Source organism: Phyllostomus hastatus, unplaced genomic scaffold (assembly GCF_019186645.2).
Source record: "Phyllostomus hastatus isolate PE091 unplaced genomic scaffold, TTU_PhHast_1.1 phas_contig_40, whole genome shotgun sequence".
Classification (NCBI taxonomy): Eukaryota; Metazoa; Chordata; class Mammalia; order Chiroptera; family Phyllostomidae; genus Phyllostomus; species Phyllostomus hastatus.
Genome location: NW_025333872.1, coordinates 6,786,607 through 6,812,038, shown reverse-complemented (window position 1 = coordinate 6,812,038; position 25,432 = coordinate 6,786,607). Strand labels below are relative to the sequence as shown.

The 25,432-nt window shown below is 52.4% G+C and overlaps 3 protein-coding genes across 7 annotated transcripts in view; 1 reads left to right on the top strand and 2 right to left on the bottom strand.

The window, feature by feature from the left end:
* Positions 1 to 5,753, bottom strand: part of KLHDC3 (kelch domain containing 3) — a 10,107-nt gene extending 4,354 nt beyond the window's left edge. The window contains exons 1-10 of one of the 2 annotated variants that reach the window (XM_045842892.1): positions 5,620 to 5,753; positions 3,264 to 3,476; positions 2,910 to 3,086; positions 2,657 to 2,772; positions 2,407 to 2,478; positions 2,068 to 2,281; positions 1,901 to 1,987; positions 1,651 to 1,759; positions 1,454 to 1,527; positions 1,265 to 1,343 (exon numbers count right to left, since the gene is read on the bottom strand). In XM_045842892.1, coding sequence (XP_045698848.1) covers positions 1,265 to 1,343; positions 1,454 to 1,527; positions 1,651 to 1,759; positions 1,901 to 1,987; positions 2,068 to 2,281; positions 2,407 to 2,478; positions 2,657 to 2,772; positions 2,910 to 3,086; positions 3,264 to 3,417 — 1,082 coding nt within the window. In that variant the 5' untranslated portion in view covers positions 3,418 to 3,476; positions 5,620 to 5,753. The remainder of the gene's footprint in view (positions 1 to 1,264; positions 1,344 to 1,453; positions 1,528 to 1,650; positions 1,760 to 1,900; positions 1,988 to 2,067; positions 2,282 to 2,406; positions 2,479 to 2,656; positions 2,773 to 2,909; positions 3,087 to 3,263; positions 3,477 to 5,619) is intronic. The other variant, XM_045842893.1, reaches the window with a different exon arrangement.
* MEA1 (male-enhanced antigen 1) lies at positions 5,726 to 7,731 on the top strand. 4 transcript variants are annotated; one of them, XM_045842894.1, is made up of 4 exons: positions 5,726 to 5,857; positions 6,559 to 6,836; positions 6,927 to 7,029; positions 7,336 to 7,731. In XM_045842894.1, exons 2-4 carry the CDS (start codon positions 6,570 to 6,572, stop codon positions 7,485 to 7,487), a joined length of 522 nt encoding a protein of 173 aa, XP_045698850.1. In that variant the 5' UTR covers positions 5,726 to 5,857; positions 6,559 to 6,569; the 3' UTR covers positions 7,488 to 7,731. The 4 variants fall into 4 exon arrangements, with proteins under 4 accessions (XP_045698850.1, XP_045698852.1, XP_045698851.1 ...); XM_045842896.1 differs by lacking the exon at positions 5,726 to 5,857 and adding an exon at positions 5,941 to 6,051; XM_045842895.1 differs by lacking the exon at positions 5,726 to 5,857 and adding an exon at positions 6,010 to 6,080.
* Positions 7,615 to 25,432, bottom strand: PPP2R5D (protein phosphatase 2 regulatory subunit B'delta). Its single transcript, XM_045842891.1, has 16 exons — positions 25,241 to 25,432; positions 20,320 to 20,397; positions 12,879 to 13,101; positions 12,442 to 12,641; positions 12,246 to 12,356; positions 12,052 to 12,144; positions 11,503 to 11,633; positions 11,321 to 11,380; positions 11,108 to 11,216; positions 10,844 to 10,897; positions 10,359 to 10,529; positions 10,126 to 10,253; positions 9,374 to 9,475; positions 9,214 to 9,286; positions 8,968 to 9,084; positions 7,615 to 8,804 (listed from the first exon to the last, which is right to left on the bottom strand). Exons 1-16 carry the CDS (start codon positions 25,265 to 25,267, stop codon positions 8,667 to 8,669), a joined length of 1,815 nt encoding a protein of 604 aa, XP_045698847.1. The 5' UTR covers positions 25,268 to 25,432; the 3' UTR covers positions 7,615 to 8,666.

Sequence of the window (25,432 nt, the reverse complement as noted above, 5' to 3'; positions counted from 1 at the left end):
CCCACCCACCACTAAATCCAACACCACCCACAACTCCACCTGCAAGCTCACGTGAACTTCCTGTTTATGTTTATATAGATAATCTTGTGCTCAACACCTGGAGAAAATCATGGGTGTACACATCTCGGTAAAGTTCCTGACCTGCCTTTTCTCTTCTGGTCAGATCCCACAAGGCAGCTCGCTCCCCCTGCCCCATCAGGAATGGCCGTTTTTGCTCTTAAGTACCATCCCTTTCAAGGAGCCTGATCATGCTCTCCTCTCCCTAATGAGTGCTTTCCCACTCATCCCATTCATATTAAAGCTAAATCTATCTTTTTGATAATTTTGTCATTCTAAAAAGATATACCAAAAACCTCTTTATGCCAAGACCCTCACTGGTATTAGGTGCCTACATGTCAGTCAGTCCTGGGCCAGCCTATGACCCACCATTTCAGGCTCGTGCACACAGACCCTCAGAAAGTAATAGTTAAACTGAACTGATACAAGGAAAGGGATGTGTCATAGAATGACCCAGAAGAGCACAATTATACACAAAGGACTTTCAGTGCTTGCTTTGGACCTATTCAAAGGGAAGTAGCTAGGAAAAACTTCTCTTAATTCTGGAACTTGTCTTTACTTTGCAGCTAGGTCCTAAGATTTAATCAAACTTTCTCAGCAAGTTAACAAAAGCAACAGTATAGGCTCAGAGCTTAAGAAGTGATGCTTTTGCCCTGGCTGGGTACCTCAGTTGGTTAGAATGTTGTCCCGATATGCTAAGGTTGCAGGTTTGATTCCAGGTCAGGGCACATACAAGAAGCAACCAATGACTGCATGAATAAATGGAACAATAAATCAATGTTTCTCTCTCTCTCAAATCAAATTTTTTTTAAAAAAGCCCTGACTGGTGTGGCTCATTTGGTTGGGTGCAATCCTACAAAGCAAAAGGTCACTGGCTCACAGTCAGGGCATGTACAAGAGGTAACTCCCCAGTGTTTCTTTCTTGCATCAATGTTTTTCTGCCTCTTTGTCCCTCCCTTCCCATCTTTCTAAAAATAAATAAAACCTTAAAAAACTAATGCTTCTGAGCTTGGTTTGAAAAACAATTTTTTTTCATGCAATTTACCCAGCAGATGGTTTATATCCCCTTCCATCTCACTCTCCATAAGTCTGCTACATCTCTAGCAGAACAAAAACTATTCCTCTGTACCGAGACCAAGCTAACCAGGTCATGCTTGTGCTGCCACCCACCCTCAACCAATCGCTCCTCTCCACTCACTCACTGTACCTGATGTCATGGGGCAAACAGGACTGGTCCAGGTTGTACTGAATCACAGCCAGTTTGCACAGAGTCTTCAGACTAGGGCCTTGGGAGGAGGAATGGGAGAGAGGGAGATGGTCAAAGCTGAGGAAAGGATGTTGCCACCCACAGACAGGGACCTGATGACGGGAGCACTTTGGGAATAAGTATACTTACTAAAGTCCAAAATGTGTAGGTCAGAATGATCTATGAGGTCAAAGTCATCCACCAGGCCTTCCTCAGGAGACGGACTATAGGGATCCAAGGAGAGAGGAAAGAAGAAAGCAGACCCATGAGACCGCCTTGCTCAAACGCCTCCCATGTCAGCCACAGACTCAGTCCCTTCCCTGAGCCCTCTCCTCTCCCCTACTAACCTGGTACCCCCAAAGAGGACAATCTTGTCGCCAACAATACAGCAGCACTGGCGCCGGCGAGGACATGGCCCCTTTCCCTTCGGTTCGATCTTTTTCCAGGTAAAGGACACTAAAGAGGAGTTTATATGGAGATTTAATACCTGCCCAGTCAACATCCTCTCCAACCTCGACCTCTCACCTACTCAGGATTATTTCTTTCTTTTCCTCCCCCTTCAATTGCTCCTTGCTTCTTAAAGGCAGTGTTCTTTACCCGGGTTAAACTTCCACAGGTCATGGAAGTGCCGGTTCAGCCTTGCATTGTAGCCACCAAAGATGTACAGCTCCCCATTATAGCCAACTGGAAGGAGAGAAGAATGTCCAGAGTGTGAGGACAATGGGCGGGAAGGGGGAGTCTGCAGGGACATAGCAGACACTCACAGGCTGAGTGGCTCCGGCGCCCCTCTGGCAGCACCGGAGTGGGCGGACAGTCCAGCCAGGCCTCTGTCCTGGTGTCAAAGACTCGGATGCGGTTGCAGTAAATTTCATTGTTGGAATGGAATGGCCCAAAGCGGTCAGCACGGCCCCCAAAGACATACATGTGACTGCCCAGCATTGTGGCTGAGTGGAAGTCCCTCCAGCGTGCGGGATTGCCCTGGGCAGGAGCAGAGAGATGAGGGTGAGCATGAAGGCTGTGAGAGGATCTGCTCTCACTATCTGAGCTTCCTGTGGTTTCTTTGACTGAGGGTGGGGACCTGGGATAAAGAAGAAAGGGCAGACCTTTGTACAGATAAGGGTCCATGTCATGGTGCTGGTGTCCAGCTTGTGAATGTCATTGGAAAAGCAGTCCGCCTGAGTGGAAAGAGATAGGAAGTAGAGGAGGAATATAAGATGGGGTCAGCAGTCACTCTCTGACCCTCCATGCCTCCCCTCAAAACCCACAAAGCAAGCCAAAGCCTCCCATCCCACCATCCTCAGTTGCCCTCCTCTTTCTCATTCCCACCCTAAACCTCTTTCTTCCCAGACCTACCAGCTGCTCATAGCCTCCAAAAATGTACATGGTCTTGCCCAAGACACAAGCTGAATGCCCGTCCCGGGCTCCGGGAACTGTTCCTGACACTCGGGGTGTGGACCACTTGTGAGTATCTGAAGGAGGTGAGAGGATGGGCCAGGTAAGCACCTCTGGCAGTCCTCCTATCCTCTGGAGTACCCCCTTCCCAGCCCAACCAACACCTCCCCAGCCCCACGAGGCACCACGTGGGAGAATGTAGCTCCATACTCACTGACGTCAAAGGCATAGAGCACATTGCAGGCCCCTTCTGTGTCATTCCGCCCGCCCCAAAGGAAGACTGTGTCGTCGATGAGGACGGTTGAGTGTCCATACCGCATGTATGGTACCACAGGAGCATGCCCACGGATGGTGGGTCTCACCGGGGGCAGCTTTGTCCAGCGCAAGGACACTGTGGACACAGCTCAGCTCAGCCTTGGGAACCTTCTTCCAAGGCTGTCTAACTTCTCCCAAACAAGACATCATTCTCTCATCCCCTTTGGCCACGGGGCCCACCACCAAAATTCATTCAACCACCTATTCCCCTCCCTGACGTGGGCACCCAGGGCCGTGCCCAGCACTAGCTTACCTGCATTGAAAATGTGCACATCAATCTGACGCAGTGTTTCATAGTCTTCGCCAGAGCAGTAACCCCCGAAGGAGTAGACTCGGTGCCCGACAGCCACTGCAGCATGGTTCACCCTGCGGGGCCCGCCCTCCAGGTGCACTGTCCACCGTAACATCCCCTGGGCCACTGGTCACAGCAACATGCCCCCCCGGCACGGCCTGCTGCCTCTGCTACCTGCGTACAAATTGGGGCCACGGCCTACTCAGGCAAGGCTCTTTGCCTGCCTCACTAGAACTCTGCCCAGGACCAGCCCTCTCCTCTATGTGTCACCCTGGTGTCCCTCCCACACCACCCCTCCACAGCTCAGGTGGCTGGCCCTGCCCCAGAGGAGCTGCTGAGGTCAAGGAGCTAGCCCTGGTTCTGTGTTCTCCAAAAGCCAAGGGTGGGGCCACTCCGACCTGACTGCCAGCCAGCTCAGAGTCTGCTGATCGAGGTCTTAGCATGATCGTCCCCTACTCACGGAGGCTCCACCATGCCCGTGGTCTGGCACAAGCCCCAGCTCCCTTCCCAGGGTGATGGCTTCTCTTATATCTCTGCCTCTGCTCTGCTTACTGCCACCTCTCTAAGAATCTCTGCGCTCTTTAAGGTGGGGAGAGGGATCTCAAAATACTCAGAGCTATTAATAGCCCAGCCAGCCCCAAAGAGTCCACTGAAAGCTGGCATGGGTGCTTCCAGCAGAAAAGCTTTTAGGCTTTTACAGTGGGACAGTCCCGCTTTCCAAGACAGGGTGAGGTCCACGATAGGGACCTCCATGTTACCATGGGTAGTTAGCCCCTCATAGGAAGCTCTTGTCAAATGGAGCTGTTGTTGTTGGGGTCACCCAGGGCACCTCACAGGCATGAGGAGTTCCTCTGACAGCTGGGCGTGGTATGCTGCCAAAACTAGGACCTTAAGCCAGAAAGGTATGTGTCTGCTGTAGATTGAGGGAGTGGGGGTGGGGAGGAGGGGTTTTCTTTTCCTGCCATTTCCCCAACCCTGCTATTGTGGTAGAGACACAATGTTTCCAGCAGCTGTTCTTTCACTTGGGTCCCTGAAACAGGGGTGGCGGGTGGCGTGGGGGTGTGCCCTGGAAAGTAGGGGAGCAAAATTGGCCTTGGACAGGAGAAAAAAAAGACCCAGGTCTGAGAGGTCACAATCTCTTTAAGACAACCTGCAACCTAGTGATACTGTATACATTTGAAAGCTCTGACAGGCAAAGTCTCCTGCAGCTGCTGGCATTGCCTTCACTGTCAGGCACCTGCCGTGCTTGGGTGGATCATCTGCTCCCAGTTCAAGGCAGAACTTCAGGCACCGAGAAAGCTCAAGTAAGGGAGGCCCCTCGCAAAAAAAGAGACATGGCTTTCGGCAGACTTGCAAGTCCTCTACCCCCCACCCAACCTCCCTCAACCCCCACCCCAGGCTGTAAATAGCCACCCTGCCAAACCTGAAAGAGCCCCAGCAGGAGCTCTTTATTACTCCTGTCCTCAATCCAAAATATGTTGGATCTGGACTTGCAGGGAGGTTGAAGGGCTTAAGAATGGGAGTCCTTTGCCTTCCCTCATAGCTTCTACTCCCCTTCAGCTGTATCACGGTACAGAATTCACAGGGCCACAGAGAAGCAATTCCACGCAAAGGTGGAGAGAGAATCTTAGCTTCTCTTCCACAAGGAGAACTCAAGCTCATGGAAAACAACCCCCTGAAGTCCCAGGGTCTCTGTTATCTTGGGGTTTCCCCCATACTCCATAATTACCACATTCTTAACTTCGTTAATTCCCTTCACGTGCCTACTCTCTCCCTAGTCTCTTGCAATTTTCATTCCCCCTTTCTGGCCCTTTTCGATTTGAGAGCTTTGCAGTGTTCTCTTTTTCCCTTTTCTCATCACTCCAAGCTCCATCCGACAGCTCTCCATTTTCCCTCTTCCACTAAGGGTGAAAATGCTAATAGTCATCGACATCTTTCGCCCAGAAGTATTCCTCCTTGTATATGACGCGATCTCTGGATTCTTCCAGTCATCCCAACCTCCCCTCCCCCACAGCGCCAGACAGCCCCCCCCCCACCCGCGCTTCCATTATCCTCAGCTTCCCCGTTCTCTTCATAGCCAGTCTTCCTTCCAGTTTCCTCAATGCCTTCCCCAGCCGCCAGATCTCTCTCACCGGTCACCTCTCCATCCTCCCCGGACCCTTCCTTCCCCATTAACACTCTCCTTTCCCCTCATTCCTTAGTTCCCTCCCCACCCCCACCTCATCACTCTCAGGCCCCTTCCCCACGACTCCAGCTCTGGGGAAGGACGTCCCCAGCACCTCCAATTTTCCTTGTAACACCACCCATCCCGCGCTACCTTGCCAGGCCGGGCCGGGGCGGGGTCGCGGGCAGCCTGGAACCCGCTGCGCGTCAACCGACGACTCGGTCCCCAACAAGATAAACACAGCCAAGCTCGATTCTTCCGGCGGGCAGCTGAGTGCGCACGTACAGTCAGAGCTAAGTTCCGGAAGCCTACCGGGACTTGTAGTCCCCCGGTTTCGGGACGGACGCCAGGGGCTGAGGAGTGGGCAGGATCCCAAAGAGATTCTACGCCTGTGAGTAAAAAGCCACCAAAAAAAAAAAAACCCCGTGGGGGTCATTGGGTAATGTAGTTCTCTGTTGTCTGGACCGGGCATAACGGAGGCGGGGCAGGGGGCGGAGTCGTTGTCCTCGCTCGCGTCAATCATGAGCATGGGGCGGGGCTGGAGGGTACGGCACACAAGCTAGTCCTACCCCGCCGGAAGTGAAGGTGAGGGTAGGGCCCCGGGCTCTGAGCTGGTAAGGCGCGCGCGGAGATACCGGCGCGGACATTCGGCGGGGGCGGGTGGGGAACGCTCAGCTGGGTCCATTTAAGGGGAGCCCCTGGGGCCTGAAGGGCCTTTGTCAGGTGGTACAAAGGGGAACGATATTGAGAGGGGAGGAGGGAACGGGTACTCCCGGTCTGGGGCAGCTTGTTTGGTGACCTGGAGTTCCCGAGTCAGGAGTGGGGGCTGGAAGGCGGGGTTCTGGAGGGGGTGTGTTTTGGGAGAAAGCTTGGTCTGCGGTTGAGCTGTTGTTTAAGATACGGCCAAACGAGGCGAGTGGGCCTCGTTTTGAAATAAGAACTGACTTAAAAGATGGAAGACCGAGGAGATGCTGGGGTGGGTTGGGAGCGTTGAAATGTTTTGTGGACACAGGAAACCACAAGAAGTTGGACTGGAGACTGAATGTAAACCTGATTTCATCAGAGTTCTATCCTGCCTCCCTGTTCTTGCAGCCCCTGCCCGGATGGCAACAGTAGTTCTAGGGGGAGACATCATGGGCCCTGAGCGTATCTTCCCCAATCAGACTGAGGAACTAGGGCCGCAGCAGGGCCCTACAGAAGGCACTGGGGATTGGAGCAGTGAGGAGCCTGAGGAAGAGCAAGAGGAAACCGGGGCAGGCCAAGCTGGTTACTCCTACCAGCCCCTGAACCAAGATCCTGAACCAGAGGAGGTGGAGCTGGCACCAGTGGGGGATGGAGATGTAGTTGCTGATATCCAGGATCGGATCCAGGTATGGTGGAAGAGGCGTTGTTCCTGAGCAGGTAAAGCTGGGACCCTTGAAGGACCGGCCCTGACTGAGCTGTCTTCTCTGGCTATTCAGGCTCTGGGGCTTCATTTGCCAGACCCACCATTACAGAGTGATGATGAAGAGGAGGAGGGAGCTACAGCATTGAGCAACCACAGCTCTATTCCCATGGATCCAGGTAAAAGAGACCCCTTTTTATTTTTATTCTGGTATAATTATGGAGGAAAGGGACTGGCCAGAGCCAATAAAGGTCACAGAGCAGCACCCTCTTTCTAAAATGACAGTTTGTAATCTGTATTTTGCAGACTTCAGAATCCGGGTGAAAATGCCATTCTGCTAGACTTAGGAAATGGGCAGCCTTGCCCAGAAATACCAGATGGACTTGGTGACTGCTAACCCAATGGCCCTGGTTTAATTCAAAGAATAGAGAGGGAGCTAGTCCCATTGTTTCTATCCACTAATTGGTCTCTACCTGTGCTTTCAGAACACGTTGAGCTGGTGAAAAGGACAATGGCTGGGGTAAGCCTGCCTGCACCAGGAGTTCCTGCCTGGGCTCGGGAGATATCAGATGCCCAGTGGGAAGACATGGTACAGAAGGCCCTCCAAGCCCGGCAGGCACCCCCTGCCTGGAAGTGACCATCTTGAGAGCTGCCTTACCTGCCAGCATTCCAGACTGGAACCAGCACAGGACTGGACACAACCCTGGTTGTAATGCCCATCTCCATCCTCCCCATCTCCCTTTCCACATCACGGCAAACCAGACTTCTTCTCAGAGACCCACTTTATTCAGTTCTGTACATATGGGGACACTGGCCCGAGCCCAACCCACCACAGCATGTATCACTCTGGAGAATAAAGCACCCTGTGCACACAGCCACAAGCTGCACTGCCTGTGCCCCTGGAACCCAGGCCTGGCTCTCCTAAGTCCCTTGCCCCTCCATGATGCCTGAAGGGGACAAGTGAGGGTCTGCCCAGCACAAACAAGCAAATAAATAGGTGTTGGAGGGGAGCCATGCTTAGGACACTGCTCCCTGCTTCCTTCCTCCTAACTTTGGGAACCAACAGCACAGGAAAGCAGTCAGCCCCAGGTGGTCCCTTCTGTATCTATGATCCTAGGGCTGCTGCTCACCAAAGTAGGGGCACAAGGTAGGGTGTTTGTTCATCCCCTTCTCTTGATCCAGCTGGGCTCTTTATTCGTCGCCTGTTGTCCACAACCTATGCAGTTCTCCCTTTGACCACCTACATGGTCTTGGTCAGGCAGGGGGTAAGAGGAAAAGTACTGCCCCCTCAGCCTGCACATTGCAGGGGCTGGGGGCCTCTTTGTGCTGTTGGGGGTTGGCAACCCTCCAGCTACTGACTTTAGGGGCTAGTGGGGCTTGACATAACTTTGGTGAGAAGAATCTCCTGCTGCTCCCTGTGTGCTCTGCAGAGGAAGAAAAAAGGAGACCCCTGGAGTTCAGATGAGGATGAAGGGAAGAGGGGAGGAGCATATGGATTCCTGTGTGTGTTTCTCAGCAGCCTCAGGTAGCTGTGGGGTTGGGAGCAGGAGGGGACAGGCATCCCCGGCTGTCTGAGCGCCAAACATCTCAGTGCTCAGCCTGTCTGCACTAGCCACTGGGAGGCACGGACACATTTTGGGGAGAAGAGGGACCACTCTGTGAGTGTCTCTGCTTCACGTGCCATGTCACTCTCCCTAGAGTAGCTAGAGAGGCACTGCCTTGCCCCAAGTCAGCCAGTGGGGAGCAGAGGGTGGAGGGCTGGGGCGGCATCCCAGGGCTGGGTGGGCTGTGGCCCGGCACAGGGAAGGTGAGGGCGTCAGAGAGCCTCCTGGCTGGCAGTTAAGAACTCTTCCGCCCGCTTGTGAGCCTCTAGCGCCTTAATGGTGTACACGTCCTGGGGCAGCTCTGACTTCCTCCGAAGCAGCACTTTCTCCTTCTTGATGTCTTTTAGCATCTGTGTGCAGACATGGAGAAAACAAGGAATGGTGACCAATTCCCAGTACGTTCTATTATTTCCCCCCTCCCTCCTTGGCTCTGCTATTCCTGTCTCCTCCCCCTTCCAGAGCTGTCTTTATTTCTGCTCTCCGCCCCTCCCACCTCCCTCTGTGCCCTGCCACCTGCACAGCCTCTGTCTCCACTGTCCTCTTCAGAAGCTGGATGTCCTCTGCTGTGGGGGTCTCTGTCTCCATCGAGTACACGGGAGGCAGTGGTGGTGGAGCTCGGAACATGGGATACTGAGAAGGAGGCATAGACAAGTCGGGGAACCACTTCAGAAGTCTGGACCTGTTTGCTCTATTCCTCCTCAAACCCTCCCCCAGCCTAAGGTGGCCCCTCAGTTCCGGGCAGTGACAGGAAAACCTCACCTGGGGATTAAGCCGGGCCAGCTCTTCGATCTTTTGCCACATCTCTTCTCTTTCCTTCATTCGGAACCGGCCCCTGAGGGAGCGAAGACAGGGGAGTTTGAGAGAAGCAGAGGAGGGGGCTGGTGATGGATGACCAAAGCCCCCGGGCAGACACACTCACTTCTGCTTCTCTGCCTTGTACTGCTGTGTGCAGTCATCGAACAGCTTCTGGTTCATCTCCATAAACAGCTTCAGGGCGTTGTAGATCAGCCCATGGATTGTCCTGCCAGCAGGGGAAAGATGAGGTGTGAGGGGCCAGAGCCTGTCCTTAGTGCCAGGTCCCACTTTGCTCTCTTCTAGGAGGTGTCTCTGCTAAGAGCTTTCTCACTTACCACGCCCGTTTCCCAAACCTGTCTACAGTGTAAACTCATCTCTGGTCAAATCCTGTGATGAGCCTGGCATTTCAGGGTCTTTACAAGTATCGGTCGGCCTGTCTGTCCTTCCCCTCACCCCGTACTCCAAGGCCTGCCTTCCCCTAACTGCCTCCTCCGCTGCAGCCCACACCAATGGCCTCCTGGCAGTGGGACGTGCGTCTGCACCGCAGTACGTTTGTGTTTAGCAGGAAAGCCTTTTTACAACATGGATTCAACACACACTAGGAAGATCACATCAGCTTCCTAAAGCATAGAGTTAAGTCTCCAAGGAGACACAGTATCTGACTGCAAGAAGCAGTGTGATGCAGGCCACTGCCCTGCTGTTTGTTATCCCCGAGATCTCTCACATAGGTGTCTTTTTTCCCCAGCCAGTCCCTCAAGGTCCTATGAACGTACAGCGGGCACCATCCCACTTGCAGAGTGACCAGATGAAATTGGCTCTTTAGATCTCCCACACCCTCACAGCTCACAAAACCAGAGCCCCACCACAGCCTCCTACTTGTTCCAGTGGCTCTTGGAGTTCCTGTAGAGTGCAGGGAACATGATGGGGAGGACTCGGGCAGCGTTGTCACTTATCAGGCTCATGATGTACTCGTTGTTCCAGTAATAGAGGGCGCGCTCTGCCACCTGGTGGGGACAGGCAGGACTCGGTGGGGGTACAGCTTGCTTTGCTTAAGAAACCCCTCAGTTCCCAGAAGTCAGGGCTGGGATTATGCTGGGTCTGGATCTCACCTGGAAATGGGGGCTAGAGACACACTTGGCAAGCTGGCGGAAGAGTGGTTCCATCACTTTGCTGAACTCTGAAGGTTCAATGACATCCAGAATCTCCTCTAGTTCATTCAGGAACATCACCTCCTTCGGGCTGTGGGTCTTTGGCCAGAACTTGAGAAGCCCCACAATGACCTGTGAGACAAGGAGGACATGGGGACAAAATTCTCAATAGCTACCTGATTCTCCAAGAAGTCTCCCTCTCCCTCCCTACCACAGTGGGCAGAGCACGGGTGGCCTCAGCTGGCTGCTGATGTCTCTGGCTTGGATCTACCTCCTAGGTATGCATAGGTTTCTCTTCTTCAGAGAGGAAGCCATGTCACCTGTTGGGTGGGCTATACCCCTCCTGAGCACCTGCCTATGGCACTGCGTGACGGATACAGATTGGCGTGAGCTACTGATAGACGGGGGGGGGGGGGGGACACGCTGGGGCTTAGAAAGGGAATTACCGGCTCAGTGAGACTGCTCTCCTTCTCCAGGAACTGCACCACGCAGTATGCCAGCTGCAAAAGGTTGAGGTAGAAAGGAAGTGAGGGCAGGGCCCAGGTCTCACGCAGCTCCATGACAGAAGCAAGACCCCAAATGGAAAAGGAGGCGTAGACAGGAAATGACCCCACCGGCTCCCTCTGCCTCTGCATCCCAGCTAGAGAGCTTCCTTCCCTGTCATTTCTCTGCTGTCAGGGTCAGGGATGGTCAGGAAGAAGGCAGCTTACTTGAGGGTGGTAGACACTCAGGGATTTGACTTTGTGAAGGGGAAGCAGTACACGAATAAGGAACATCTTGTGCTCTTCCTTAAGGGGCAAGGCAAAGCCGTTGATGATGCTAGGAGTTAAGAGAGGGTTATTAGGACCAAAGGACCTGGTTTAGCTGAATGCACCAACCTCCCAACCTTCATCAGGCGTATGCACCCCCATCCCTCCTCTCACCTGCCCAGGATCTCCAGGAGCTCGGCAATCCCGTTGTGATGCTCCGTCTCATAGATGAACCTGAGGGAAGAAAAAAGGGTCTCTTGACAACCCTGATGCCCCTTCTCAAGTCCCCCTACCTCCCTTCTTCCCCCAACTTAGCGATGCTTGCTTTGCTCCTGACCCTGGGGTCCTGGCCTCACCTGTAGAAGATGTGGTTGATCTGTCTACGGATATAAGCCCGGAGCCCCAAAAACTTGCCATAGATTCGATGCAAGATAGTCTTGAGGAAGTCCCGCTCTCGAGGGTCCTCACTGTCAAACAGGTCCAGGAGCTGGGAGCAGGCAAGAGGGAAGGCAGTGAGTGAGGCGGAAGCTGAGAAAGGAAGGGCTGGGGTGATCTGGGGTCCTGGCTAGGAGAGGCCCAAAGGCTCTGTGGAGAGGGGGGCCTGGGGACAAGTGTCTGGGGGGAGTGGTTTTATTATACTGCTGTACCGAAGGTGACATCTGAGTATGCATGTTTGCATACCCCCATTGAGGGGGCTGGATAACTTGCTTTTTTGTTTCCTTTCATTATGCCGGAAGCTTCTGAAGGCAGAGTAGGTTTGTTTAACCCCCAGTCTCCTGTACAGACACGGCTGAAACCCAATATATTTGCAGAAGGAGAAAGAGCAGCTGGGACTGGAGTAAGGGTTGTGGGCCTACAGTTCACATGCTAGAAGGAGGGAAAGGACAGAAACTTCGGGGACTCACAGCAAGGACAAACTTCTGGTCAATGTACTTCTTGGCTATGTTTGGCTGGAAATCAGGAGACTCGAGGAAACGTAAGAAAAACTCGTACACGAGCTGTGGGGAGAAAGGACCATACACTCAGGGAGTATTCCCAAGGACCAGGAGGCACCCCGGCTACAGGTCTGAGTGTCCCAGTCCCCGCAGCCAGGGCCGACCTGGAGATGTGGCCAGGCAGCTTCCAGGGTGGGCTCGTCTTCCTCTGGGTCGAACTCGGCCCCGGTGGGATTTGATGAAGGTGGCAGTGTCCGGAACAGGTTCACTGAAAACTGAAGGTTGGGCCCAGGTGAGAGCTCTGCTCGGGCTTCTCCAGGGCCCCCAGCCCTGCCCACTCTCCCCCTTCCCCGTGCCCACCATGGTGACAGCCTCAGGGTAGATGGCCTCAGTGACAACGTCTCGGCTGTGGGTGATGTACTCCACCATTTCATTGAGTCCTGCCCGCTTCACCTCCTTGAATTTGAGGTCACTGAGTGGGTCTGACACAAAGTCGAAGAGGACGCAGCACTGGCGTAGCTTCTGGATAAAAAGCTCCTCCCGTTCCTGGGTTGGCGAGTCTAGAGGGGAGGGCCTGGCAGTCAGGCTCTCCCCCCCAGTGCTTCACCGCCCCCCACTCCCTACTCGTCTTACAGGGCTTCCACTTCCCCATCCTGCCCCCTGGCACTCTCAGCCCAGTAGAACTCCCCTCACATTTGCTGAAGTCCCATCCTCCCCAAACACCTCAAACCTCCATTTGCCAATGCCCCGTGCCCCCTAGGCCTGGTGCACCAGCCCCCTTGACCTTTCCCAAGTACCTTTCAGGGCAGGAAGTTTCTGAAGCTCCCGGTTCTTGCTGAGATTGAAGCGAGATGAGCTTTGCCGTCGCTCCTTCTTAACAATCTGGGGGCCCCCTGAGTACTTGATTTTGCTGAGCTGCGTCGGGGGTGGTGTGCTGTTGCTGGGACGCTTGTTGGATGGCGGTGGCTGAGACTGGGGCTGCGGCTGCGGCTGGGGTTGCGGCTGTGGCTGGGGCTGAGCCTGGTCAAAGAAGTGAATGGTTGAAGTCCACTCCCCAAGTGATGTCTGCCACCCCAGGCCTGGACCATCCCTCACCCCCCAAGCCCACTTATGTCCCCTGCCCTGAAGGAACTAAGGCCAGGATCAGAGATAACTATGGGTTATCCCCAGAAGGGAGTGTTCATGAAGTCATGTCTCCCAAAGTAATGCCCACAGCCTGTGCATCAGGAGCCTTCAAAATGGTCATTCCAGTCCTGGCCAGTGTGGCTCAGTGGATTGAGCACCAGCCTGCAAACCAAAAAGTCACTGGTTCGATTCCCAGTCAGACAGAGCACATGCCTGGGTTGCAGGCTGGGTCCCCAGTAGGGGGCGCACAAGAGGCAACCAAGTGATGTTTCTCTCCTTCTCTTTCTCCCCCACTACCCCTCTCTCTAAAAACAAATAAATAATATCTTTTTTTTTTAAAAGGTCACTCCAGTTCATGAACAGGTGGTGACAGAAGTCAGAAAGGCCGCTACGTCTCCAGGGCCGGGCCAGCATGGTGAGGGGAGTTGTGTGCGTACTGACTGAGAAACGGCACGAGGAACCTTCTGAGTAATGGAAGCATTTTATATCTCGACTGGGTCCGGGAAAGAGTCCATAGCAAAACATATCTAAAAATTTATTGAGCAGACACCTAAGATACTATACTGTATGACTTTACTGAATGTGTGACATTCTTCCATTAAAGGTTAAAAGAAATTCACTCCCACGTCTTGGTGGTTTAACTACTAGAAATATAGCTTAAGAAAAATCTTAAGTATAAAAAAAGGCTTTGGCCTTTTTACACTTTTTACAACCTTATTTATAACAGCAAATAAATACACGGGATATCATGGAGTTAAGATTATGTTTCTGAAAACTGTGTACTAAATGTAATCATACACGGTTCAGCTGTGAAAAATATTTATCCAGTTATAGTCATGTACCTAAAATTGATGGTAAGAATTCTGAGAGGGGAAATGTGTGTGCAGAGTTATAAGACACCGAGGTTTTAATTTTCCACAGTAGCAAGTCACTAGTTAAAATGAAAACCTCAAAAAATTTTGGAAAAAAGCAGTAAAAGAACCTTATCTGGAAGCACAGAAGTCACTCTCCAAAGAAAGGGTGAGGAGCTGGAAGCGGCTGCCACGGAGCAAGGGAGGAGAGGGGCCTGGGCACGGCTGTCCTCCTCGCCGCAGCCCCAGAGCGCCACCCGGCTTTCTGAAAGCTGTACGTGTTTGTGTTTATCACACTGATAAAAATTTACCATAAGACAAAAAGCCTGAAACTATGTAGTGACAGAAAACTGCCTGCTATGCTAAGTGATGTAAGGGTGATACCGAACTAGACAGGCCTGAGCTCCCACATCAAGACACGTGGAACCGGAAACCCACCTAAGATGGGAAGATCAAGAGCAAGCCCACCACTGTGGTCAGGACGACCTCCTGTGGCAGCAGAATGATAGGTGACTTTTTTCTGCTTTTCTATATTTTGTAAATATAGCTAATTTTTAAAAGCTACCTCTTTACTTCCTCCCAGACTTGGGTGTCCGAGCCCCATGAGGCCCATCTTCAGAAGCCTGCACACGTCCTGGTACCCATCCTGGGAGAGGGGAGGGGCTGAGCCGCAGGACAGCCCTCACCCCCAACCAGAGACCAGCTGCAGCAGGACAGGTGGCCACATCCAGCTGGGCCCTGGCCACAGGAGAGCAGTCCTCCCTCCTGTCCTCACACCTGCTGTCCCTACCTCCTCTCCATACATAGCACACATATCCTGTCCATTTAAACCCCATTACAGTTTGATGAGATAGTTATTATTAATATTTCCCATCCCCTGGGCTTTAGGAATGCAGCCGGGAACTTCCTTCCTCAAATGCACTGTCCTTATTTTAAAATGGGGACACCAGAGGTCCCTGCATCTTTCAAAACCCAGTTTAAGTCCCACCTTTTCCCAAAAGCCTTCTCAGATGACCCCAGGCCGTGGGTGCCCATTCCCCGTCCCCAACCTCCTGACACTACTTCTCTTTCTTGGCACCTCTTTGTTGGTCTGTTCAGTATCATTCCCCCACTAGACAAAGAGTCCCTCAAAAGCCTGGATGCTGGTTTGCACTGCACTGGGTCCTCCCAACACTGGCACCTAACAGGCCTTCAGGGAACATCTGGTTGGTTGATTGGGGGCCAAGGCCTTTCCTGTCCCAACTTGGGAAGCCTCAGCACAGAGCCCCCAGCAGCGGCAGGAGCAGAGTGGGAGGGAGAGACATTAGTGATAGTAGGGCAAGGGGCCCCGCAGCAGCAGAGGAACAACACTCAGGGAAAAACAAGTCCCTCCCTGTCTTCCCAGGTAAGACACAGACAGCCTGCACCTTCGCAAACCTCACACCAAGAGGACACGCAGGGAAAGGAGGCATTCCTCCCAGAACACGCTGGGAAAAGCAAGGTCTCAGTTTTCTCCACTAATGAGGAGGGGGTGGGACTAGATTAGTGGTTTCCCAACCACTCTGCACGTAGGTTTCAAGAGAAGGTTGCATGGCTAAAAATAAAAATTAAAAAACCACACTGGTTTTGTAGGGACCACTGGCTCCCAGGCCCCAGACCCAAGGAGCATCCCTGGTCTGCTCTCCCTTCGCTAGGAAGCATGCTGGCCAGAAGGGAGGTAGGAAAATACGCCAGAGACTCACTTCATGTTCAACACTTTCTCCTAAAAGCTCCAGCTTCTGACCTCCCCTCCCTGACCGGGGCTGGCTGTGGGAGGCAGGTGAGTCCCCTGGAGGACCTTCTGCAGCTGTCAGAGCGTGACTGGACCAAAGACAGCTCGGCCAACCTGCTCCCCACCTGTGTCCCACATGGTCCCACTTCTGAGAGTGGCCCACTCCGTAGTGGCCATCGCCTCTGCTTGGACTCCCAGCAGGACCCAAACTCCAAGGAGCCCTCCTAGACTCAGGCCTCCAGCCGTCTAGTGGCGCTTTGATTTATACACCATGCCGACACTCAGGAGACGACAGCTGTACTTGCTCATTCTGAACCAATGCTGGTCCGACCGCATCCTAATAGCCACCATTAATAATTCAACCCACATGTGGGCCAGGTCCCCCGTCAGGGACATGTGAGAGGCAGCCCCACACTGATGTCTCTCTCCCTCTGTTTCTCCCTCCTCTCCCCTCTATCTCAAAATTAATAAATAAAATTAAAAAAAAATTCAGCCCACATATTTAAACATAAAAAAGTAGAAGGTAGAAATATTATTTAAGCACTATAGAAAGTGTTATAACAGAAATATGAAAGATAAACAGTGAAAAATGCCAAGACTAATGTTATAACTTTTATATAATAAATAACTAGCCAAATAAAGATAATTTTAGTTTAAAACCCTGAAAATCACAGAGGCATTCACTCCTATACTGACATCTAGAGCTCTATCTAGTTGTGCTTAAATTTTTCCTCCTTTCACTCATTCAATAAATATCACGCTCTCAGCATCAGAGATTAAAAGGTGGATGGGACGTGGCCCTTGCCCTCAAAGAGCTCAGAGTCCAGTGGGTGAGACAGACACGGAAAGCCCCTATTAGAACGAGGGAAATGCAAAGGCAGAGAAAGCAGGAAAGCATATGGGAGCCCGCAGGGGTGAACTACAAACTCTGCCTAAAGGATTAAGGAAGACATTCCTGAAGAGGTGACTTTTATTTTGGCCCTTAAAGGATAAATGCAACTTTAGGCAAAGGAAGAAAGGAGAAAAATAAAGCAGTCCAGGTCAATGGAATTACATCAGTAAGGACCCTGAGCCACAGAAGGGCTCAGGTGACAAGAAACCAGGATGGGAGTTAAAGGAATGGGTAGGCCAGCTCCGCAGGGCCGAGGGTGTGAGTCTGAGTTTGTGGACGAGATGCCAACAGAGGTTTTGAAGTGGAGGACTGATATGACCAAACATGGTCTACGGTAACAGTCAGGCTGAAGTGGGGGAGAATAGGGTAATTTCTTCCTCCCTCTGCCTTCCCTCCCAGTACCTGGGACAGGGCACAGCACATAGAAAAGCCCACAGCCCCGAACTGCTTCCTCCAAAGACAGACCAAACAAGAGCCCGGCCTGCCGTGGCAGGTCAGAGTAAGTCTGACCAACCTCCTGAGGCCCCTTTCCAGTTGAGACTGGAAAACCTCCCAGAATCTCAGAGCCAGTGTGTGGTGTCACCAAGGACACAGAAGAACTGGCTTCCTAGCCACACAAGCCTGGGGAGGATTCTAGCTCTGCTGTTTTATTGCCAGGTAAGAGCTACTTTGCATTATTAAGCCTCAGTGTCATCGGTTGAATAGGGATAATGATAAGGGAGTGACCCGATGGGAGCTCAGTGAAGATTAAAAGAGAAGGTTATAAGATTAAATGCATGCAAAGTCCTCGACACAATGCCTGGTACAGAGTATACTGAGTAGAACAGTGTCCCTCCCAGATTTCACATCAACCCAACATCTGTAAGTGCAATGTTATTTGGAAATAGAGTCTTTGTGGATGTAATCAAGTTAAGACGAGGTCATCTGGGATTAAGGTGGAACCTAAATCCAACAGGACTTGTGTCCTTACTAAGAAGGAATCTGGACACAGAGACATGGACACACATACAGGGAAGAAGGCCACGGAAGGCCGGAGGTGGAGACTGGACTGATGCATCTACAGGCCAAGATGCACCAAGGATCGCTGGAAGCCACCAGAAGCTGGGGGAGGGGCATGGCTCAGATTCTTCCCTAGAACCTCAGAGGGAAATGGCCTGCTGACACCCTGATTTCAGACTTCTGGCTTCCAGAACAGTGAAAAAATAAACCTGTTATTTTCATCCACCCAGTTTGTGGTCATTTGTTATGGCTGCCCTAGGAAACTAATACACACAAATTCAATAAAATCAATGTCGCCTGCTGTAATTGTTAGGGTCAACTGGAAAGACTGGCAAATGCTTAACACAGGGCAAATGGCAAATCTGGCTCTAAGAGCCCGGAATTCTGGACTACATGAGGGGCGAGGAAAAGACTGTGCCAAACAGCTTTTGATGTCCTGGGCCTCACAGCCTGGCCATGAACTTTTCCACTGTCCCTCTCCCTGGAGCCACATGGGTACATTTCTAGAAAAGCATGGAGCAGAATTCTTGCAGCTGTCTTACAGTTAAGCCCTGAGCGGCGTTTCACAAAACAGAGCAAAAGGTGAACTCACTCCTTTCCCAGAGGGCCTGATATTGACTTACTGCCTTTATCAGATTTGTTGGGAAAGGCAGTGGAGAAATCCTAGGAGCTGGACTTGGCATATTTCTTAACCTTCTTGGCCTTCGTTTTCTCACCTATGAAAGGCGGGGTTAGACTCTAAGGTTCCCCCCAGCTCTCATTTGGAATTGGTTTATTTGCTCATCCACTCTTCACTCACCAATGCAGTTAAATGCTGGTGTCTCCCGGTGTGCCAGGTCCTCTGGCATTAAAAGGCTTCACATTAGAGCTCGCGTGCTAACGAAGGAGCCAACCGATAAACAATGAATTCACATGGAATTGTTGCATTACAGCTCTGGTTAAGTGCTGCTATCGGTGGTACTGGGTGCCAGAAGAGCAAATAGCAGGACCCCTGACCCTGTCCTGGGGGACTGAGGGAGGTCAACGTAGGCCAATTTCAGGAAATGACACCAATGTAATAATGGAACAAGTATGAGTTAGTTAGGCAAAAGGTACGGCCCCTAAATATTCCTTTCTGTACTTTATTTTTTTAAAGATTTTATTTTTAAAAAATAAATAATACAAATTATTTATTAAAAATAAATATTTATATTACTAAAAGATTAAAAAATATTAGGGGAAGGGAGAAAGAGAGGGAGAGAAGCATCAATGTGTGGTTGCCTCTCACACACCCCCAACTGGGGACCTGGCCCACAACCCAGGCCTGTGCCCTCACTGGGAATCCCACCAGCTAGTCTCCCTGATTTGCAGGCCCCCAACTCAGTCCACTGAGCCAACCAGCCAGGGCCCTTTCTGTCCCTCTAAATCCTGTTTCTAAGGCTCTCTTGATGCTTTGAATTCAGGTGCCAGTTCCCAACCACCTTCCCTGTGGGTTCCACACGTCGTTGTTCCTAAAGGGGAGACTGAACCCAGAGGGAGTGCTCCCCACCGGTGTCTACCAAGCTGCTGAGAACCGCGTGCACGAGCACACAGGGGCGGGAAGGAAGCCAGCTTCTTCCCTCAGAGTCCGCACTCTGGTGGGGAAAAACACGTGGGAATGAACAGTTACAACACCCAGGGATCAGGACTATTCTGGAGACCTGATCGGACTGCTGTATCAATGTAGAGAACAGAGAAATTTATCTTCTGTGGTCCTTAACTCTCATGTCTATAAAATGGGGGACAGCCACCCTGCTTCTTCCGATTACTCCAGTGAGGCCCAGCGCAATGGCCGCAAGTGTGAAAAGTGCTTGGTTTTCTTTAAAGGTGATAGGATAGGGACAAGAATTACCCGGAAAAATCTAAATCCAGAGTTAACCCCAAACACTTGTTAACAGATCTCTTCTTTCCAAAACACACCAGACCTGCCGCTATTTCCTCTGCATCCTTCTGAACAGTCTGGAACAGGAGGCAGGAAGCAGAGAAGTAGAGGACCACCAGCCCCTGGTAACCCAGGCACCGGCTGTGTGTTCATAGGGCCACCCACTGCCCTAAGAAGCCCACTGAGCACGCGCACAGACCTTCCCGGACATACTCTGGACTTCCTTAAGGCCCTCCTCCCCACAGTGCTCTCTCCGCTTGCCATTTATTGCTTTACAGCCCTAGATTGCTGGGTTGCACTGACCTCTGCTCATGACCGTCCTTCAGTAGCTCCCATCTGATCGGGACCAAGGGCAGTGAGCCCAGCTCAACTCGCGAACACCAGCCACTCCCCACTCCCTACCCCACCCAGAGCCACTTGCCACCCCACTGAGCACCCATGTACTTCTTCTCTTCCCCAGGACCTGGTACCCCTAGCTTTTTGCCCTAAGGAAAAGGAATTCTCAATATTCAAACTGGTAGGCAGAGAACCAACTTTCACAGGAACCACTGGGGAGTCTCAAGAGTGGGAGAGCTTCTCTGCTCTATACCAGCCAAAGAGACAGGCTGCCTGAGGGCAGCCTGGATGGGCAGCCCCAGGCCCTCCCAGGCTGTGGAGCCTCCTTCCCTGGAGCTGGTGCCGGCAGCATAACTAGGGCGGCACCCGCATTCAAATTTATTACCTCCTCAGTGCTCTCGCCTCCACCATCCTTGCCTGAGCTGCTGGGCTTGGCTGTGCCTTTGGCAAGCTTGGGGGGCTCCTGAAGGAAGAAGATGGAATTAGAGTTAGTACATGCCAGGGGAGGGAGAGGACTTGTCCAGACCCCTTCCTTTGGTCTTTGCTGTAATTATCATCTTCCAGTTGAATCGATCAATCAGTAAGAATCACCAAGAACCTACCTTGTACCTAGCCCAGGGGAGGAGGGGTTGCAGTACACAAAGGGAAACTCAGTCCCTCCAAAGAGTTTGGAATCTGGTTGGGAAGACATCTCTAATACACAATAATTAAGCATGAATGCTCTTCCCCTCCCAAGGCTGGTGTGTGAATCAGGGCCAGGGAGCGTCTCCGTCAACATCCAGGGTGAAAGCACTGTGGAACAGGCTACTGTGGGCAGAGGGTGCCTGAGGCTCTCACGCTGGACAGGAGGGAGTCACTACTCTCTCCGCAAGGAAGAGTAGGAAGCTTTTTATTTTTGAGGTCACTAATCGCACCCACACAAGAGGGTGCTACCGGCACAATCAGTGGGGCCCAGGAATGCTAACAGGTACAGGAATTGTCCCAAGAACACCTCAGTGCACAAGCACAGAAATGGGGGCAAGGCCCTGAGCTGCTGCAAAAAGTGAGTGCTAGTCCCAGTCTCCCTTGGGGACCTGGCCGTTGGCTTGGAGCCCTGCTCAGCAACTCCTTCTATGTTTCGGGCCCAAAAAAAGCAACTGCACAGGGACACATAGAGAAAATGTGAAAAAGACTTGGGGATTGTGGTCTGACTGCAAGCTCCAAACTAATCATCTGTGTGCCACGGATGTCTTGGCAGCCCACTTGACCTTCTGTACACTTAACAGACTGTGGAGTGCTTGGCATGGGGGGACATGAAAGCACCCCTGTCCTTGGCACTGACGGAGCCGTTCTGGAGGCTCTGGTTCAGCTGTGAGCATCAGACTTTGGGAGGGACAAGGACAAATTCCAGGTTTTCTTGGGGGGGGGGGATACAACCCATAGTGGGAGTAGATTCAAAAGCTTGTCCTAAGAGCAACAGCTGCAGGGACGGGGAGAGGTAACAATGGAAAGGAGTCACGGTGGGAGGGGGAGCAAGAAGGGGAGCTTCACAGATGACTTAAGGGCTGCCCTGTGGACAAAAGATGCAGCTTGTTCTATGTGGATCCAGAGGCTTAAGAGCCATAGGCTGAAGTGGCAGGAAGACAGGATGACGCTCCAAACAAGGAAGAATCTTCTCCCCGAGCAGCTCCACAGAAACAGGCTGCCTGGTGAGGCTGCAAGCTCCCCAAGCCCAAGAGCAATCAGGCAGAGGGGCATTCATGCCTGCCCCAAGGCGTGTCACAGAAGGGACTCAGGCCTTAAACGAAGACTGGATTAGAGGACCTTGGAAATCACTTCCAGCTCTGAGACTCTGTGACTCAACGACATCCAAGCCCCTTCAGTGAGAAGTGTTAAATCAAATGACTGTGACTATGGGGGCAAAAGGATTTCGGAGAGAAGAAAGCTTTGTGTGGGCTGGAGTAGGGGGAACGCTTCGTGGGGGCGGGGAGGAAGAAAGCCAGTCGCAGGTGCGGAGCAGCTCCAAGCAGTCATATCAGCAGGCGGGCTCCTTCTTGGTGCTGAGTGCTCTCCTAGTGCCTACTGACTGGGCTGGTCACACTGACCCCTCCTCAAGGGGCCAGAGAGTGGCTCAGACCATGGGGCAGAGAGGAAAAGGATGGGGGGGAGCAAGTAGGACACAACACCGAGTGGGCTGCACACACCCCAGCTGTGGGCCTCTTGCACAAAACTGACCCCTCTCCATTTATGTCTCATCTTTCTACTTAATCATAAGCTCCTGGATCTCTTTTGTGTCCCTCCACCTACCTACCTACCCTACAGCACTCAGTCATGTCTCTTAGGAAGTGTACCTAAGAGAGATCCCGGCTGCCTGGGTGTGTGCAGGCGTGGGAAGGCCAGGCCCGCAACTCGCCCCGCTCCCTGGCTCCTGCAGAACGGGTGAAGTGCACACACTTGAGCCCAGCCCAGCAGTGCAAGGCTGTGAGGCACGGTGGGATCAGCTCTGTGTTCTGGGCCAAATTCTTACTAGTTATATAACCAGAGCAGCAAGTTAACTAGCCTCTCTGAGTCTCAGTTTCCTCACCTGCTAAATGATGACCATCACAGTTCCTAATTCCCTTAGCATAGTGTCTGATACACGAAAACCTTTTTTTTATCCTCACTTGAGGACATTTTTTTTTTCACTGCATTTAGAAAGAGTGGAAGGGAGAAAGAAACACATTGATCAGCTGCCTCCCATACGCACCCTGACTGGGGATCAGAGGCATCCAGACCAGGGGTCACACGCGCCCACACTCGGACTGGGGATTGAAGCCACAACCTGGGCATGTGCCCTAACTGAGGATTGAACCCACAACCTTTTGGCTATAGGATGATGCTTCAACCAACTGAGCCACATCGGCCAGGGCTAGTACATGAAAACCTTAATGTTAGTCAATGTTATTACTATCACTATGAACAAGAACAAAGCGGGAGGGAGCAGGGGCACCTGACTCAGGAACCTAAAAGATGTTAAGTCCCAGATCAGAATACAAGGGAAGAGGAGGGATGTAAATCCCCCCAAGGGATTGACTCAGCACCCATGCACTGAGCACCTACTGTGTGCAAGGAAAATACCAAACCAAAACGGAACTTAGTTATTATCTCAAGGAGAAGAAAGACTTACCCATAATTAATTCCAGGCCAAGAGAACACAAAAGGGGCCCAAGTGACCTACTAAGTGTTCTGTAAATCCAGAGGGGGAGGGAGAGTTCACTCCCAACTAAGGCTTCAGGGATGAAGCTCTGAAGGATGGTCATGATTGGGAGCAACAGAGATGAAGGAGACACAGGAGAAGTGATGGATGAGCAATAAAGATGCTCTACCCACCCCTCCTTTTGGTCCCCACCCCATCCAGGAAGACCTCAGTCACATGTCACCTTCCTCCTCCTCAGGACTTGCCAACCAAGGAGGAGGCCAAATGCAACTGGAAATCAAAAGCAGAATGTTAAACCTCGAAGGGGATCAGAGATGCCTGGCCCCACGTATCCTACCTAAATCCTTCCAACACACTTTTCCAACCAAATACTTATACCTGCGGTCCCAGCAAGTCTAATCAAAATTTTTCTTCTTCTCAAATCATCTAATAGAGAAAGGCTTTCTGTGGATGGGACAGTATCTGTTCCATCAGACTGAAAACCTCAGATAGGTAGAAACCTCACCAGCTACTCCTGAATTCCATGCCCCTCCGCCCTTTTGAAGGAGTCCTTTCGCCCCCAGTGTGGCTGACCTGTGGGTGTATCATCAAAGCTAAGCTGTCCAAACCACCGCAGCATGCCCACTCCCCAAGGACAGGCTCTGGGTGAGGTACACAAAGCTGACCAGCTCAGCACCCCAGGAGGTTCAGTGCCTACTACAACATCACCAACCCTACGTCAGGCCCTGAGAGGTTATGGGGACAACCCTGGCAGATCTCTGACAGCCCCAGGATAAAGAATTTAATTAATAAGGTCAGAGGTGAAAGCCCAGCAACCCAGCCAATCAGAGAGCAAATGAAAGCATGACACCTCTGGAGTCATAAAGTGGGTTGCTTTATATTGGTGCAGAACACAAGGCCAGAGCTGTCCCTCACAAGGAGGGGCCAGCCCAGGAGAGGAGAAGCTGGGGGAGGCTGGAACTGGTATTCTAGCATCCTCTGTGTGAGTCTGTATCTCAAAGGAGCCACACCTCTGAGTCAGACCTCGGCAACAGCAGGAAACAGAGGGTAGAGAAAAGCAGGGATGAGGAACAGGGGAAAGTGGTATGGAGGTAGACGGGGAAGGTGAAAGAAGGCAACATCAAGAACAGCCTGCGTCAGGACACCATAACAAAGGTGAGGGTGTCCAGGGGCAGCTAGTCCAGGGGGTAAGAAGGAAAATTAATCTGTGAGGGCAGATTCCAGATTTGCGGACAGTATGGCCCAAGGAAGACATAAGTCCAGCACAGATGCAAAAAGGGAAAAATGCAAAGAATTAAGGGAAGGAACCTGCCCACATTAGGAAAGGTGACTGGTTTAGAATGAACCTGGAAGTCGGTTGATGCCTCTTAGAAGAGCCCCGATATTGTAGCTGGGCCTCCAGCAGGCTGTGTGACCTTGGCCAAGTCCCTTTCCCTCTCAGGGCCTCAGTCTCTTCATCTGTATCACTCCGGATTGCACTGAATGCATTCAGAGGTCCAGTCCAGCACTGACATTCTGAGGTTCCACAGACAGAAGGAAAGGCTCAGTCCTGTCTCACAAGTTTGTGTGTGAAGAAGAACTAGAGGGAGGGGCCTAGGCCAGAATTGATGGAGAAGAGAGAGCAGAGCTGTTCTAGGTCAGGGAGCTTGGCAGAGCAGCAGAAGGGGCTGTAGGGGACGGTGGAGAAGGCCGGCCCAGGCCCAGGCGGGTCAGAAGGGGAGGGAAGGGGCTGGAAGAGGGAGTAGTTCTGGAGGGACTACCCCAGATGGCGGGCTGTACCCAAAGGGCAAACGGGTAGGGGCTTGGAGGGAGTGAGTGGTAAGGGGAGAGAAATCAGGGAAGTGACCTGGGAGTGGGGCAGATCTGCAGGGAGGGGGTTACCCTGGGCCCGGGATAGATCGGGAGGTGTAAGTGGGGAGGAAGACTCTATCCCGCGCAAGGTGAGGCGCTTTCCCAGCTGCCGCACCGGCTGGGGGTGCGACCAGCAGCGGGGCCTGAGGGCTGGCCCTGGGAGTCCTGCGGGGGCCGGACGGGAGGGTCAGTCTGGGGCTGTCCCGGGCCTGGCTCGGGCCCCTCCCAGAGCTCCGCGCAGGCCCCAAGGCGGAGGCGCGGGTTAAAGGGCCACGCTCACCTTCTCCTTCTTGAGTTTGTAGGGCATCTCGGCCGGTCCGGACCCGGCCCAGCTTCTGCGGCCCCGCTCCGGCTCCGGCTTTGCTCGGCCACACTCGGCCCGCTCGGCGTCTCTTCGCCACCGCCTGCGCGCTGCGCCCGGGTCGATCGGTGTCTGCGCCTCCAATTGGCTCGAACTCTTACAAACCTGCCT

Coding starts and splice junctions, on each gene's coding strand:
- MEA1 (XM_045842894.1), top strand. CDS start 6,570: ATGGCAACAGTAGTTCTAGGGGGAGACATCATGGGCCCTGAGCGTATC. Junction 6,837..6,926: donor ATATCCAGGATCGGATCCAG/GTATGGTGGAAG, acceptor CTGGCTATTCAG/GCTCTGGGGCTTCATTTGCC. Junction 7,030..7,335: donor CTCTATTCCCATGGATCCAG/GTAAAAGAGACC, acceptor CTGTGCTTTCAG/AACACGTTGAGCTGGTGAAA.
- PPP2R5D (XM_045842891.1), bottom strand. CDS start 25,267: ATGCCCTACAAACTCAAGAAGGAGAAG. Junction 12,357..12,441: donor ACCCTGAGGCTGTCACCATG/GTGGGCACGGGG, acceptor CCCAACCTTCAG/TTTTCAGTGAACCTGTTCCG. Junction 9,287..9,373: donor TACAAGGCAGAGAAGCAGAA/GTGAGTGTGTCT, acceptor TCGCTCCCTCAG/GGGCCGGTTCCGAATGAAGG.